General features: G+C 44.6%; 2 protein-coding genes across 2 annotated transcripts in view; both read left to right on the top strand.

The window, feature by feature from the left end:
- Nucleotides 1–6597: 6597 nt before the first annotated feature.
- LOC106814517 lies at nucleotides 6598–10503 on the top strand. The gene is made up of 7 exons (XM_014818830.1): nucleotides 6598–6791; nucleotides 7255–7368; nucleotides 8618–8767; nucleotides 9323–9633; nucleotides 10075–10101; nucleotides 10294–10303; nucleotides 10475–10503. Exons 1-7 carry the CDS (start codon nucleotides 6644–6646, stop codon nucleotides 10501–10503), a joined length of 789 nt encoding a protein of 262 aa, XP_014674316.1. The 5' UTR covers nucleotides 6598–6643.
- Nucleotides 10504–13944: 3441 nt separating this feature from the next.
- LOC106814516 (dmX-like protein 2) overlaps nucleotides 13945–16302 on the top strand; it is a gene marked incomplete at its 3' end in the record, with an annotated part of 20972 nt that continues 18614 nt past the window's right edge. Inside the window, exons 1-4 of the mRNA XM_014818829.1 lie at nucleotides 13945–14093; nucleotides 15177–15315; nucleotides 15663–15838; nucleotides 16252–16259. Of these exons, the coding sequence (XP_014674315.1) occupies nucleotides 13945–14093; nucleotides 15177–15315; nucleotides 15663–15838; nucleotides 16252–16259 (472 nt within the window). The remainder of the gene's footprint in view (nucleotides 14094–15176; nucleotides 15316–15662; nucleotides 15839–16251; nucleotides 16260–16302) is intronic.

The following is a 16302-nucleotide window of genomic DNA, read 5'->3' as shown; positions in this document are numbered from 1 at the left end:
TCACCGGTGAATCAACCAAGCTATGCTAAATTGTCTTAAACCGACTTAATTAGTTAAAGGTTGTCGTTAATTGGCTTAAAATGAAAGTAATAGTTAACCTGTACAGGTTTCATAAATGCGAATAAAATAACAAATAAAAATAAAGACGATGGAAATTTTTTTACACACGCACGCATGCACGCACTACTACACGCACGCACCTTCTCTTGTTTTCGTACAGACTCTTTTACCAGTCTGTCGTCGCTGCCAGCAGATGCAAACAACAAGCCATCGGGGAAAACTTCAGATGAGACACGGGGCTTGACGTCCTAGCAATGTACAGCAACATTTTACCATAGCTGATCCGCTGATAGCTGATAGCTGATCCACTGATAGCTGATCTGCGGATAGCTGATCTGCGGATAGCTGATCCACTGATAGCTGATCCGCGCGTAAGCTAAATCTGCTGATAAGCTGCATCTGCGGATTACAGCGATCCGCTGATAGCTGATCACCGTCCGTAGAACAGAAATTTACAATGTAGTGACCAATAAAAACGACACGTGTTCGTAACCGGGGCGACGATACTCACTGCACTTCAGACGCATTTCCACGTCGCTACTTCCTCTTCGCCTCCTCCTCCTCTTCACCTCCTCCAAGCTGAAACGACACGGACTCCTCCTTCTGCGGTGCATTCTGCGAAGCGGGCGGACCGGCTGAAAACTTAATGGAGTCTGAGGCGCTGCCGCTGCCGCCCTGCCTTTCTTCGTAGACCCACAGCTGTATGCTGCTGGCACCCGTGAGCAACTTTGTACCTGCCAGAAACAGAACGGCAATCGTACACCTTCTTCTTTGATTTTCCATATGTTTATCGCGGATTTTTACTGGTTGCATGCCCTTGCTAACACCAACCACTATTATCGCCGGTAGTGCCCCCCCCCCCCCCCGAGCCTTTGCCTAGAAAAGCTCAGTCTGCAAGGCAGCAGGTGGTTTGAAATCACAGTTTTCCTTCTCCTAAACTAGCAACAACTTAACTTCGGCCAAAACAAAATAGTGTTACCGTTACATTACCGAAAAAAAAAAAATATGGTAGGTTTTATTTACGAAACCAGTCCGAAAGATGTGCGTGTGCCTTTTGAAGCCAGGAACTGTCCAATCCATTTTTTTTAAAATGTTTTTTTACTTTAAGAAAATTGACATTAAGATGCTTTAGTGGTCGCCTGAATAAATAGGGCTCTTATTATTTATTTTTTTTCTTTATTCTATCTATTCTTTTTTATATATTTTATATATATCATACACCAGAGTGCTTCCAACACGACTTTTAACAATTCTTCCGGTATTGTTACACCTACTAACACAAATAATAAACCTTGTTTTTACATGCGAAAAAAACGATATGTGTGAAGAACGTCGCATCTAGGTTCATTGGACGATTACCTTCGGTATTCCATGATAAGTTAGTCACTTCAGATTGGGTTGAAATCACAGCTGTCTGATACCATTCATAATCTAGCTTCTGTAAAAGAATTACCGTGGATATATAAGTACCTTTACAGAAAAGTAAGTGGGCATTATATACGTCATATATGGCACATCAACCTCAAACTAATTACTTAATTACAAACCATCAAACCGTAATTTAGATTTTTTAATGAAATAAATATAGTTTAAATGTTTAAGTGTTTCATAATTTAAGTATACATAAACCCTGTGATTTAAAGGAAGCATTACCTAAGACTTCAGTATTACATTCAATTAAATTTTGCTTTCATACTGCATTTTAATCGATAGACATCTATGAGATATAACTAAAATCCCCATTTGATAATTCAAGGTGCATTGCAATTAACAAACAAAATAAACACTAATAGCTTTAATATTATAATAATTAATTTGAATATAAAGGATAAGAAATTATGTTTGAAGTAAGCACATGAAAAAATAATATATTTTTACAGTGCAAATCACATCAGAGCATTAGATTGCACAAGCACTGACGCCTCATAACAAACACAATGCGGATTTTAAAATTAGTTTCTTCAAGTTAGTTATATTATGGATAATGATTGATAAACACTAAAAATGTACTAGCAAAGTAGGCATATATATATTCAAGATTTGCCAAAGGTACATCCAAATGTGTGTATAAGCGTAGTGTTGTCATCGTTGTAATTCGTAATGCATGCATCGTGTGACCCTAGTAACGAATGATCGGTTACAATCAGTTACTCGTGTGTTGAATGCCTGCGTTGCTGTACACGTCAGTGTGGCATTACGTGTGTGCAATGTATGCTGCTTGTTTAGCCCGTTTACTGTGTTTTGCACTGTTTACTACTGCTGTGTCATAATCACACTCATGATTAATAAAGGATAACTTGTTATAGTAAGCATATATCTCTGATTCTCATCACTTTTCCAAGTTTATACATTTATTTTGATGTATTTTTTTTTTTTATGAAATTGATTTTATCGGATTTTTGAAACCAAGCCGCTTGGTTCAACCACGTTCAAGCCGATGATCCGAGTATAATCGATGATCGTGAATCATCACTACAATAGAAACGTAAACGTAACATAGTAAAGTATAGTATGAGAATGCCACATCGCTTACTGACAAATCATTAGAATCACACCTACTGAAAATGTGGCAATTTATATATAAGTTCACTTAATGTGGAGAGTCGTGATGTACCAGTGTGTGGCTACAAATATACACACCGGTTCCGGTCCGTTACGAAGCCAATCTGGTGTAAGGAAAATATGATATATTACGCACACAAGGTTATCTGTAGTGCAAGTGCAATTAGAATCACATGTATAACAATATGCTTTGCATATCTCAGCTTCATTGTAGATTATAAACTGCCGAGATAAAGATAAGATCAACACTTCTATCTGGTACTCCGTCCTCTGGTTTGCACTGTCCTTACCTTTCCAAAGTCGGTGCGAGCAGCTCTATACATGCCAAACTTCAAATATATCCATGAGTAGCCCCAGGTATTATTTGCAGTTTTTTTTTCTCGTGAAAATCACTAGCTAGAATCACAATGTCACACTCCAGCAGCGTATGCCTGAAGAATAATAATACAAGGGTAATAAATAAACTTTTGAACAAGGAGTTCAACAGACTCCCTCCCTCAAAAAGAAGGCGTGTCCGCAGCAAAATGAGGGAGTCTCACGTCAGAGGTTCAAAATTAAAGATATTAACAAATACGCATGCTGCTTTTTAAATTCATGGCAGTGCACGTCTGCCAAATTCTTGGACAATTAGCTGAAGCAAATACGGTAATTCCGCAAGCCATTGCGTCCGGAATGGAACTAGTGTGATGCCCAGAACTTTCAGGGATCACACGACTCCTGCATATATATTAAAATCAGGGATTGACAGTAAATCAGTGGATATTTGACTCCGGACAGCCTCCTCGTAATTCGCACCTAATTAAGTCGGTTTAAGACAATTTAGCATAGCTTGGTTGATTCACCGGTGATGATACCACATATTTCCAGTTTTCAACTATTCTACAGTACTTGCTGCTTGAATGCATGCAAATTACAAGACCCAGTTTTCTCTCATGCATCACGTTTTGCGTTCTAAAGAGGTCGGGTCGAATTATGCGCGAAATGTTTTGTCAGTTTAAACGGTCGTCGTCATGTTATTGTGGTTTTCAGTGTCGTTCTGTAATAAGTCGGAGCACGAACATCAGCAAGAGGAGGAGGAGGAGGTGTTCTATTCGTACATTTATCTCGCTCACCCACGCGCCGTAACCGCGCTAACCTGGAGGCAGACCAGCAAGTTCATGCCAAGGTAGCATTCCCACTCTGGCGCCCGTGTGTATGCATTCACTTGTATGCATTTGTATACGAGTGGCAGGCCTGACAACCAAAGTAGCAATCAATATTAGCATAAAAAAAAAATTAAAAAAAAAATATATATATCAGGGGTTAATAATGACAAAGGAGTTTGACACGTGTTCGGTACTGATTTCACTACATTTTGTCGTACGAGTTCGATGTGAGTAAAAATATAAATGTATACAAACATGAGCTTCTTTTGTTCACTGGTCCTTATTCTATCTTCTGGTAGTATTACAAACCGCGTAGCTTCCTTCGTTTTGACATAAGTTGTACTTTTGCACAACATGGTTTTCGCGTCTCCCGTACGTTATCTCGCGAAGAAGTTTTTGTTCGGCTAACAAAGCCGAGTGATGACGACGTTAACTCTCGCCTTTATCACATACTATTGGTCATGATAAGTAAGGTGTAAACACATGCGTTTGCCTGCAATTGCATAGTAACGGTTGCTATGCAAAAGTTAAAACACGTGCGAAAAGCTACAATCTTGATCAGCGGGAGCGTCAATTTACTCGCTAAGATTCATACACATTCCTCCGCGGGTGAAGCAGTTCAGATATTTTACCAGCGCAGCGTTTATTTAAAAAAAAACTCCTGGATTCAATCATATAAACAAGGCAGTCTAACTAGTTTAAATGTAAAATAGTTTTAGTTTTTAAACCCAGCATGGGCGCAACGCAACTTAATTTCTAAGCGCATTTTCTGCACTCGGTTAGACTACGGCCTAAATTCCCTGCCGTGCCTCCTTCCAGTTGCTCTGCATGAGAATTTGCGGCTTGGAAACGCCACACGACGGTAAATAACGTCAAAACCATGTCGTGCAAAAAAACGATTTATGTCAAAACGAAGGAAGCTACGCGGTTTGTAATACTATCGGAAGCTAGAATAAGGACCAATGAACATAAGAAGCTCATGTTTGTATACATTTTTGAATGTAGTTAAATCAGTACCGAATACGTGTCAAAATCCTTTGTCATTATTAACCCCTGTAGTAGTGTGGTATACCTAGTGATCTGATGCGATACAGGATATATCACTTACATGGTATGAGTATATAGTACCATACATTATATTATGCTGTATATTATATTTATATTAACAATTTTGTACTCATATTGGGTGGATCATAATACTGTGTAGTTATAATATATTATATAATTAGTTGTATATATGGTATACCATGTATTGCCACCTAATTATGGTGAGAGATTTATTGCCGGGGTTGTTAGTCTATACACATGTTGGGGGATAAGTAGTAGTCCCCAACTCTGTGTGTCTTCGTGTGAAAATTCACCGCTGAATACGATCGAATGCGCTTGTTTCTTCGCCTATTCGACATTCGCGATCGTGACCATTGTGGCGCCACCTTGCCAGGGGCTTCGCTGACCGAAACATGCTGGCTGACGTCGGTCTAGCTCGCGACGACTCAGAGTCGGATGTGAATCCGACGACGGCCTGGTCGACCTCGCTCAGTTCGACCCCCTCGTCAAGACCTACCAGTACCAGACGCAGAGACAGAAGCAGAAGATCATGTCGCGCTTGAAACAACATCACGGTAACATGGTACGCACAGTCATGAAAAGTCTTGAATTTGAGGGAGTCCTTGAACAGTAGTTGAATCTTGTAAATGTTGATTTTCGTGCTTGAAAAGTCTTTTAATTTTCATGAAATGTCCGCTGCAATTTTTAGGAAAGAATCCTTGCCTGTAAAAAGAAATTTTTGTACTCAATAACAGTGCAAACTCAAATAAAAGCGTTGAAATGTAGCTTAAATTAACTTAATAGTAGAGCGTATAGACAGTTAAATGATGATCACAAATTACAGTAAGTCATTAAATCAGTCAGTAAATCAAGGTATGTTGTAGAAGTGACAGTGTTTAGAAGGGTTTATTAATGTGATCCAGGTAAGTTTTAGAGGTGACAGTGATTCAGAATGGGGTTATTATTAAATTAATCCAGGTTGGTTCTGTTCTGTGTATGAATTCCGATAAAATGTCCAATAAAATGTCCTTGAAAAGTCTTTGAAAAGTCCTTGAAAATGTTTTCAGTCTTCCTGTATGAACCATGGGTAAGCGATGTGCTGTTGGCATCTAGTGTCTGATGCAACGCTAACTAACGGTGAACCACCAGCATGCACAACGCGGCTATCTGTATCTGCTGATGCCCCTCATTACCTCCACCAAGGGGTTGGCAGGAGGTTATATTTTCACCGGCGTGTGTTTTGTTCGTTTGTGTGTTTGTGGGTTTGTGGGTTTGTTTGTGTACAGCCTAACTGAAAAAGTTATGGACGGATTGTCATAAAATTTTCAGGATGGGTCAGAAATGGGCTAACTTAGAATAGATGAGATTTTGGTGGTGATCCGGATCCAATTAATTAATTAATTAATTAATATCATTTTCAGGATAGGTCACAAATGGGGTAACTTAAAATTGATTACATTGTGGTGGTGATCCGGATCCAATTAATTAATTAAATTTTCAGGATAGGTCAGAAATGGGGTAACATTACATTTTGGTGGTGATCCGGATCCAATTAATTAATTAATAAAATATTCAGGATACGTCTGAAATCGGGTAACTTAGAATTGATTACATTTTGGTGGTGATCCGGATCCAATTAATTATTTAATTACTTAATTAATTAATAACATTTTTCACAGTGACAGAATTCAGCTGCCTTGGCGGAGGTCTGTGCTCTCCGAGTGCTCTAGTGTTGATCATGGAACGTGTCATTATCGTTGTTCGTTCGTTCCCCCCGCAGGCATTCGTTCCACGTTCACCGGACGCGGCGGAACCGCCGAGCGTCGCAGATGACGCAGAACGGACTTCCGATCGCGCAGATCCCGAGCATGGCGAGCATGCTGAGTGTTCATGACTTCCACAAGTTTGGCATCCACTCGACCGGCATCGCGCCCGGCTTTCACTTCCACCTCGCTGCCAGCATCAACCCAGCCACCGGTGAGTGTGACTGAGCTCGCATGGGGGGGGGGAGCAATGTTCATGCAGTCTGTGTCTGTAGTCTGTGTCTGTAGTCTGTATCTGTGTCGCGCGGAGCGACACAGACAAGTTCTAACATTGCCTGTCGGATGCTGAAGCTTTACGGTGGCAAGCATCAACCCAGCGACCGGTGAGTGTGTGCTCGCGGGCGGGGGGAGGGGAACACTCGCATAGTCTGTGTTTATAGTCTGTGTCAGTGTATAGGTCCACAAGACATGATGCAGACGAGTTGATTGACCTGTCTGATGATGAAGCTTGTGGGTGTTGGTGTAAGTGCGAACGGGGGAGGACGAAGAGATCGATTATTTTGACGACAGCAGCGACGAGGATGTTTATGAGGTCGCGTGTAAGTCTGAAGAAATCCGTTGAAGACTGCGATCGTGATGAGATGACGTCTAGCATGTTGTTGTTGTTGTTGTTACAGATATTCCTCTCAATCCCCCCATCTATGCGGAGGATGATGGCACGCGCTTCCACGTTCACTGGCTCGACAACAAGGAACTGAGATTCACTGTCGCTGCCGAGGAACTGCTATCAGGTGCGATATCGAGTTTATATGTATGTATGTATGTGTATGTATGTATATATATGTATATATATATGTATATATGTATATGTATGTGTATGTGTATGTGTATGTATATATGTATGTTCTGCCTTATCACATGTATCAGGTGCGATATCGAGCTATATATATATATTTATATATATATGTATATAATTTAGTATGATATTGTATGTGTATGTATGTATTAGTATGTATGTGTAACTATATATATGTATGTATATGTATTATGTATGTATATATGTACTGCTATCAGGCTACGATATTGACGGGTAAATAATGGCAGATCTGTTATTATTTACCCCTGTACGAGTATATATATATATATATGTATGTATATGTATATATATATATACATATATGTATATATACAGTTATCGAGACCTACCCAAGTTTTCCTTTTGTAAACAAATGTGAAAATGTGGGATGCCGCCCTTACACGCCGCTGTCATTGTTCCGTGTGCGCTGTGTTACACGCCGTGGCGGCGGCGTGTGGATCCGCTCACCGTGTGGCGCCGCCGTCACACCGCGCCGCCGCGTGTAATTGCGATGGTCACAGCTCCTTGAAAAGTCCTTGAATTTGAGGGGAGTCCTTGAAAAGCTACTTGAATCTTAGTAAATGTTGATTTTGTGCTGGAAAGTTCTTGATTTCATGAAAATGTTCTTGAATTTCATGAAAATGTCCTTGAATTTTTAGGAAGAAATCATTGCCTGTAATAAAAAGAAATTTTGTACCATCAATAATGTGCAAACCTCAATAAAAATTGCATTAAATGAGCTTAAGAAAGCTATAGACACCGATAAGACAGTTAAATGATGATCACAAATTACAGTAAGTCCCTAAAATCAGTCAGTAAATCAAGGTATGCTGTAGAATTGACAGTGTTTAGAAGGGTCTTATTAATGTGATACAGGTAAGTTTAGAGGTGAAATGCAGTGATTAAGAATGGGGTTATTAAATTAATCCAGGTATGTTTTGTTCTGTGTATGAATTCTTGATAAATAAGTCTGAATAAAATGTCCTTGAATTTCCGATAAATATGTCCTTGAATTTCCTATAAAATGTCCTTGAAAAGTCCTGGAAAAGTCCTTGAAAAAAATTTCAGTTCTCCTGTATGAACCATGAATTGTTCCGTGGCGGCCGGCAGAGCGAGGTAGATTTTGAACCATATTTATTTATCTCCGCCGCGGTCGTCGTGTCGTCGTCGTGGCGTTGTTGCAGAGCTGGGTGAGAAGGCGATGAAGCTGGAGCAGCAGCTGTACGACGATGAGCACCAGCACGGCACGCAGTCGTCCGACACGATGGAGTCCGCAGAGAGCCACGACGAACACCCGATGACTAACGGAGGCAGCGGCTTGCTGGGAGCTGACCGTGAGTGTTGATTTACCTGCGTGCGAGCATGTGCGGCGGGGTCGTGCGTGCGTGCGTGCGTCAAGTTGCAAGCGTCTCGATGCGGGGGCGGTCGGTAAGCGGCGAGCCGGGCGTCGGGTGCGTGAGTGCGTGCGTGAGTGCGTGCGTGGATGCTGTTGTTGCTAAATATGTTTAAACAAATGAAATGTTCAAAATGAAAAACCAAGCAATATGAAATCCGAAACGGATAACAACAAAACTAGTACGTAGAAGTAGAACCATTACAGACCTATTTCACCCGTGTAAGGCAAAAGCACACATCCGTGCAAGTCCGGTACGTGGCTGCCGTCTTAACGACGCTTGTACTGTTCAGATACTGGCGTCTCTCTGTTTTTCACCGGCAAATTAGGGCATATAAAGAAGGTATATCAGCATAAAAAGTAAACAGAAACACTAATTGTATTTTCATATATTTTATTTTGTACAAATAACACACAAATATACTACTTGATGGTGCTAGAAATTCTTGACGTAATCACTTTAACGACGCCTGTGCGCTCTATCGTGTCATTACAGTGGAGAAGCCAGAATTGACGGAGAAGAAGAAGAAGAAGAAGATGAGAAAGTCGAGTCTGAGACGCAGTCTCTCGGCGAAGTTCCACCCTCACAAGCACAAGCACCAGTCGGACGATGAGGACGAGTTATCCGTCGCAGCTAAGGGCATCCCGCACAGCCAGAGCGCGGCGGTGTGGCCGATGCACGGAGGCAGCAAGGGTCCGCCCAGCCTACCCGGCCTGTCACACAGCAGCAGCATGACGTCTACTCATAGCTCTGTCGGCACGGAGCTAGCGAGCATGGTCAGCACTAACTACTCGACAAATTATCAGGTGCGTGTTACATGACTAATGTAAAACACATTATAGTAGCGATATATATATATAGTTGCAATTGTAGTAGCGACTATAGTAACGATTTGATAAAATATTTTTAATATAGTTTCGTATTAATAATATGAATATAAAATTAAAATTTATGACTAATAGCTGCTTTTAATCGGAAATATGTTTTTGTTTTCCATCGATAACGTGATCAGATTCTGTGATGATCTCAAACAATAATGCTTTCCTTAAGTATAATTTATGTCGATGTGGTTTTTTGTGTGTGATGTCGCGATGTGGTCTTTACCATCTATCGCTATCGAAGGTTTTTGTTGCTTGTTTCATCACCATGACAACTTATACTCGGCAGCAGATACTTATTCGTGTGTGATGGCCGTGGTTGTGGTTAGTCACGCCATCTAGTGACGAGCGATGTGTTTATGTCGGTAGATGACACCGGGCGATGTGTTTATGTCGGTAGATGACACCGGGTGATGTGTTTTATGTCTGTAGATGACAACAGGGTGATGTGTTTATGTCGTAGATGACACAGGGGATGTGTTTTTATGTCTAGTAGATGACACAGGTGATGTTGTTATGTCGGTAGATGACACGGGCGTGTGTTTTATAGTCTGTAGATGACACAGGGTGCTGTGTTTATGTCTGTAGATTGACACAGGTGATTGTTTATGTCTGTAGATGACACAGGTGATGTGTTTATGTCGGTAGATGACACCGGGCGATGTGTTTATGTCTGTAGATGACACAGGGCGATGTGGTTTATGTCGTAGATACAACCGGGCATTGTTTATGTCGTATATGACACCGCGATTGTGTTTTAATGTCGTAGATGAACCGGGCGATGTGGTTATGTCGTAGATGACATCGGGGCGATGTGATTTATGTCGGTAGATGAACACGCGGGCTATGTTTAAAATGTGTTTATGTCGGTAAGATGACACACGACAGATGTGTTTAATTCGTAGATGACACCGGCGAATGTGTTAATGTCGGTAGATGACACCGGGGCGACTGTGTTATGTCGGTAGAATGACACCGGGCATGTGTTTATGTCGGTAGAAATGACACCGGCGATGTGTCTTATGTTCCGTAGAGTAGACACCGGGCAGATGTGTTTATGTCGTAGATGACACAGGGTCCGATGTGTTTATGTCGTAGATGAACACGCGGGCGATGTGTTTATGTCGTAAGAGACAGCAAGGGCGATGTGTTTATGTGCGTGAGATGAACCCGGGCGATGTGTTTAGTCGGTAAATGACGGCATTTAGTAGATGACACCGGCGATGTGTTTTACTGTCGGTAGATGACAGCCCGGGGATGTGTTTATGTCGTAGATTTGACACCGGGCGACTGTGTTTTATGTCGGTAGATGACACCGCCCGAGTGTGTTATGTCGGTAGATTTGACACCGGACGATGTGTTTTATGTCTGTTAGATGAGCACCGCATGTGTTTTAATGAGTAGATACACCGGGCGATGTGTTTATGTCCGGTAGATGACACCGGGCAATGTGTTTTATGTCGGTAGAGTTGACACCGCGATGTGTTTATGTCCGGTAGATGACACCGGACGATGTGTTTTATGTCGCTAGATTGACACCAAGGGCGAATGTGTTTATGCTCGGTAGATGACACCGGGCGATGTGTTTATTGGTCAGTAGATGACACCGGGCGATGGTGTTTCTGTCGGTAGATATGACACCGGGCGATGTGTTTATGTCGTAGACTGACACCGGGCGATGTGTTTATGTGCGGTAGATGAGAAAAAAAAAAACACCCGCCCGGGCGATGTGTTTCTTCGTAAGATGAACCAGGGCCGATGCCGCTGGATCTAAGAAGAGGGAGTCTGATGAGGATTGCATGAGAGTCCTGACAGGGTGATTTGCTATCCCACCCCGTCGACGGCAGCTTCCTCGTCTGGTACCATAGATAGTACGCATGAATAGCTAGCAGTGACAGAGCGTGCTTTAATTACCTTAGTCTATTAGTTCGTTAGTAGCGCAATAGATAGCTAACATGACCGCGATGCTTTAATTAGCGCTTAGTCTAGTCCGTTAGATCCGGCGATAGATAGTACGCATGAATTAACTAGCAGTGAGCAGCAATGCTTTAATTACCTTAAAAACGTTAATGCTTTCTCGATAAACATGTATCTGCATATGTATCTATTGTAATGTATCGTATATATATATATATATATATATACTATATATATATATATATATATATATATATATAATGATAATAATATAATAATAATGATAGTAATGATAATAAAGGCAGCAGTGTTAGTTACCCTACTACTACTAATGATCGACATCCGTCATAAGGTCTACAGATCTCGTAATCACAGAACCCCAGATCTTTCCTTCTAATGGGATCTCCACGTCCCCCTGCCACTCCTCCTCCCCTAGGCCGTGTCCTCTCCCTCCTCGCTTTCTCCTGCCTTCCCTCATCTCCTCCTCGCTCCTCTCTCTCCTCTGTAACGTCTAATCCTCTCAGGTTTCCCTACGTTGCGGCCAAACGCAGGCGCAGCGCCCCGTTGGGAAAACTCCCCTGTTCAATCGTTGCGCCCGGCGATTAAATTCCACCACAATTAAAAAGTTTGAAGCGCGGGAATCGATCGTCAAGTAATTCCCATTCGACCAGGAGCGTGACGCGTGTATTTATTACCGTACGCACGCATGGCACTGGCAGCACATACTCAGTGCAAACAGTTAACCTGTCGCCGAACTCCAGACCCTACTGTAGCACAGAATCGGCTATCTTATTATACAAGACCCCAAATACCGTCTATGGTGTGGTGGCGTATTTTACCGCATTAATGTAGTGTAACGGAAAAAAACATGCCCGCGGACCGCCCCTAGTTGTCCCGCTCACTTTCCTTCGCCCTCCGCCCCTCCCCTCCCGCCCTGTTTTCAATTTCATCCTGGGAGACCTGCCTCTTCTCCGTCACGGCAGGATGGTGAGTGGCTGTATGAAACGCCGTCCCCTCAGCGATTCAGGCAGGCCCAGGTCAGCTCCTCCTGCCTGCATCCCTCCTCTCCTCCTCCTTCCTCCTCCTGCCCTCCTCCTCTCTCCTCTGTAAGGCGTCTAACGCATCTCCGCTCTGTCGCGAGGATTGTGGAGGTGCTGGAATGAACCCGTCCGCGCTCAGGATTCATTGCAGGCCTCAGCGTCAGCTTCTCCTCCGCTGCCTCCTCCTGCCTCTTCCCTGATAACGCTAACCCTCTCCCTCCGTCACGCAGGATGGGTGGAGTGGCTGGATGAACCCGTCCCCCTCGGATTCAGGAGGCCCAGGTCAGCTTCTCCTCATCCTCCTCCTCCTCCTCCCTGCCTGCCCCCTCCCTCCTCCCTGTAACGTCTAACCTTTCCCTCCGTCGCGCAGATGGTGGAGTGGCTGATGACCCGTCCCCTCAGGATTCAGCCGCGGCGCAGGATCAGCTTCCGCTCCTCCTCCCTCCTCTCTCCGCCTCCTCCTCTCCTCCTCCTCCCTGTAACGTCTAACCCTCTCCCTCCGTCACGCAGGATGGTGGAGTGGCTGGGATGAACCGTCCCCTCAGGATTCAGGCAGGCCCAGGTCAGCTTCTCCTCCTCCTCCTCCTCCTCCTCCTCCTCCTCCTCCTTCCTCCTCCTCCTCCTCCTCCTCCTCCCTGTAACGTCTAACCCTCTCCCTCTGTCGCGCAGGATGGTGGAGTGGCTGGATGAACCCGTCCCCTCAGGATTCAGGCAGGCCCAGGTCAGCTTTTGCGTCACTGCATACCGAAAAAGGCGTTCCGATCGCGGGACCCCGATCGCGGACGCGACGACACTCAACCAGCACCTCGCAGTCTACGTCCAACACAAGCTCCTCGACATCAAGGGCGCTGCGATGAGACTCAGCACCGAGGGAGACGAGAGTCCGAAACTCGAGAAACCAGGGGGCGCCGGCGTCGCGGCGGGGGCGCCGTGCGGCGGCGTCCGCTCGCCGTTCACGACGAACGTGCTGCTGCAGACGAAACACGAGAACGGCACGCTGAACCTCTGGCAGGTGAGGTTTGCGGCGGAGGACGACGCGGCGGCGGGCGGCTGCAGCGGCGGCGGCGGCGGCGGGGCGACGTCTTCGTCGTCGCCGCGGTTCGAGACGGTGGTGAGCGTGGCGCATTCGGCGCGCGTGTGCGGCCACCGCTTCCGCACGAACGACGTGAAGTGCCACCCGGTGCTGCCGCTGCTGCTGACGACGTCGCACCACAACCTGCCGCGCGTGCTGCCGCCGTGCGAGGCGAGCGGCATCATCCGCGACGCCCACGACGTGCCGCGCATGTGCTTCTGCAGCGAGCTGATCCTGTGGAAGGTCGACACCGTCGGGCCGCTGTCAAAGTCCGGAGGAATCAAGGAGCTCGCGCGGCTCAACTCGCCGGAGATATCGGCGTTCTCCAACGTCGCGTGGGTTCCCACGCTGCTGCCCAGGTATGTGGCTGTCCGCGAGGGGGAAGGGGAGGAGGAGGAGGAGGAGGAGGAGGAGGAGGAGGAGGATGAGGAGGAGGAGGAGGAGGGGGAGGAGAGAGGAGGGAGGAGGAGGAGGAGGGAGGAGGTTACGTCTAAAAGTTACGTCTAAAAGTTACGTCTAAAAGTTACGTCTAAAAGGGGGCATAAATTTTAATGTTGTAATTAATGATAAGACAATAAATATAGATAAGACTGATCCGTTCTAAAGAGGGGAGAAATTTTAATGTTATGACTAATGATAAGACTCGATTTTGTAGCTGTAAAAGTGACATCCAATGAAAAGTCCTGATCAAAAGTTGCATCCAAAAGGGGGGAGAAATGTTAACGTTGGGACTAACAATGAGACTTGTTGAATTCGTTTTCGCACTTTTGTATCCGTAAAAGTGAGCTGGTCCTGGACTGGGGGGAGTTACTGCTCTTGCTAACACGGTTACGAACTCGCGGTGACTCTTATAAACCGGTTTAAACTGCATAAAATTAAATGTGATAAAGTTAAATTAAATTAACTTGCAGTGACTCTTATAAACTGGTTAGAACTGCATAAAATTAACTTAGCGAATAAATATGCACGTCATAATGACATACAAAATGTATAGCGGCATACCGTGAATATCACTTATATCTCTATGGTATTATATCTGTCTACCGTGACTCTTTTATTCGTGTTTGCCGTGTGTCTTGAATCTCGATCATGTACATAACGAGTGTGTTTTTTGCATGTACGTAAAGTGTGTTTATGTTTTTTCGTGCGCAGCACGAGTCGTGGCTCGATGTCGAACTCTTCGTACGTCACGTGCGCGTGTGTTTTCGCGCGTACGTAACGTGTTTTTGTTTGTGTTTTCCCGCGCAGCACGAGTCTCGGCTCGATGTCGAACTCTTCGTACGTAACGTGTGTGTGTGTGTTTTCGCGCGTACGTAACGTGTTTTTGTTTGTGTTTTCCCGCGCAGCACGAGTCTCGGCTCGATGTCGAACTCTTCGTACAAAACGTGCGTGTGTGTTTTCGCGCGTACGTAACGTGTTTTTGTTTGTGTTTTCCCGCGCAGCACGAGTCTGGGCTCGATGTCGAACTCCTCGAGTGCGGTGTTTGTTGTGTCGGATGGCACGACGCTGCGCCTCTACCAGGCCGTCATCGACGCCCGCAGCATGCTCCAGGAAATACAAAAACAAACGCAGAGAAGACGCGTAAGTCACAAACGCGTCGCGAGCGTCCGCCAGGCGGCGCCGCGAGCGTCCGCCAGGGGGCGCCGCGGTACGCGTCGAGGATGAAAGTCTAATCTTAGCATGCGTATTCTACGTGTATCTCTCATACTTTACTTTGCGGTGATTTGGCTCAAGCGAATAGACTGCAAGTCTAACCTTGCTTAATACACGTGCTCTACGTGTGAAAGTGTATCTTTCATACTTGACCTTGTTGTGATTTGTCTCAAGCGAATTGACTGTGCACAATTCTTATCTTAGTGTGCATATTCTACGTGAGTACCTCGTCTCTTATACTTTGTGCTGATTTGTCTCAATCTTGCGTCGTGCAGTATCACAGTGCTGCGAGTGCTGCTAGCTACGCCAGCGCCTCTAGTGGTGAGGAGAGGAAGCATTCGCTGCTATTGGACAACCCGTATCATATCGCGAGTCAGCAGTCGGCGGTGAGACCGGGATGTCTCATACAGTTGGACAGCATATCCGATGCCAAACGATCCCACGACGTGACGTTATCAGACCTGCCAACCCTTACGATTTTTTCGTATTCCTTACGAATTCCATGATGTTTCTACGAATGTACGATCAAACTGAAAAACTTACGATTTTTTACAACTTGTGAAAAATTAATGTTTTTTACATTGTGAGCCGAGAAATATCTGGCGATTGTGGGCGCAGCCATATTGGATCACGCGTGATCTAGAGTTAGTCCCATCATTCATTGCGCGCATAACATACAAACAAAATGGCCGCCTGCTGCAAGAAAAGAAAAGCCTTACTATTTTCATGAATCACAGGTTGGCAGCGTCTGCATTATGTTAGGTTACGTTACGGTGCATTACGCAGGGTGCTCCGAAATTAACGCGAGTCCGGAGTCAAATACTCCCAGATTTACTGTCGGACTCCCTGATTTGGCATATGCAGGAGTCCGTGTGACTCCCTAAATATTCTGCTATACTACTAGTTCTGTTCCAG

Source organism: Priapulus caudatus, unplaced genomic scaffold (assembly GCF_000485595.1).
Source record: "Priapulus caudatus unplaced genomic scaffold, Priapulus_caudatus-5.0.1 Scaffold935, whole genome shotgun sequence".
Classification (NCBI taxonomy): Eukaryota; Metazoa; Priapulida; class Priapulimorpha; order Priapulimorphida; family Priapulidae; genus Priapulus; species Priapulus caudatus.
This window is presented reverse-complemented; position numbering and strand designations above follow the sequence as displayed.

Coding starts and splice junctions, on each gene's coding strand:
- LOC106814517 (XM_014818830.1), top strand. CDS start 6,644: ATGACGCAGAACGGACTTCCGATCGCGCAGATCCCGAGCATGGCGAGC. Junction 6,792..7,254: donor CAGCATCAACCCAGCCACCG/GTGAGTGTGACT, acceptor TTGTTGTTACAG/ATATTCCTCTCAATCCCCCC. Junction 9,634..10,074: donor ACTACTCGACAAATTATCAG/GTGCGTGTTACA, acceptor TTATGTCGGTAG/ATGACACCGGGCGATGTGTT.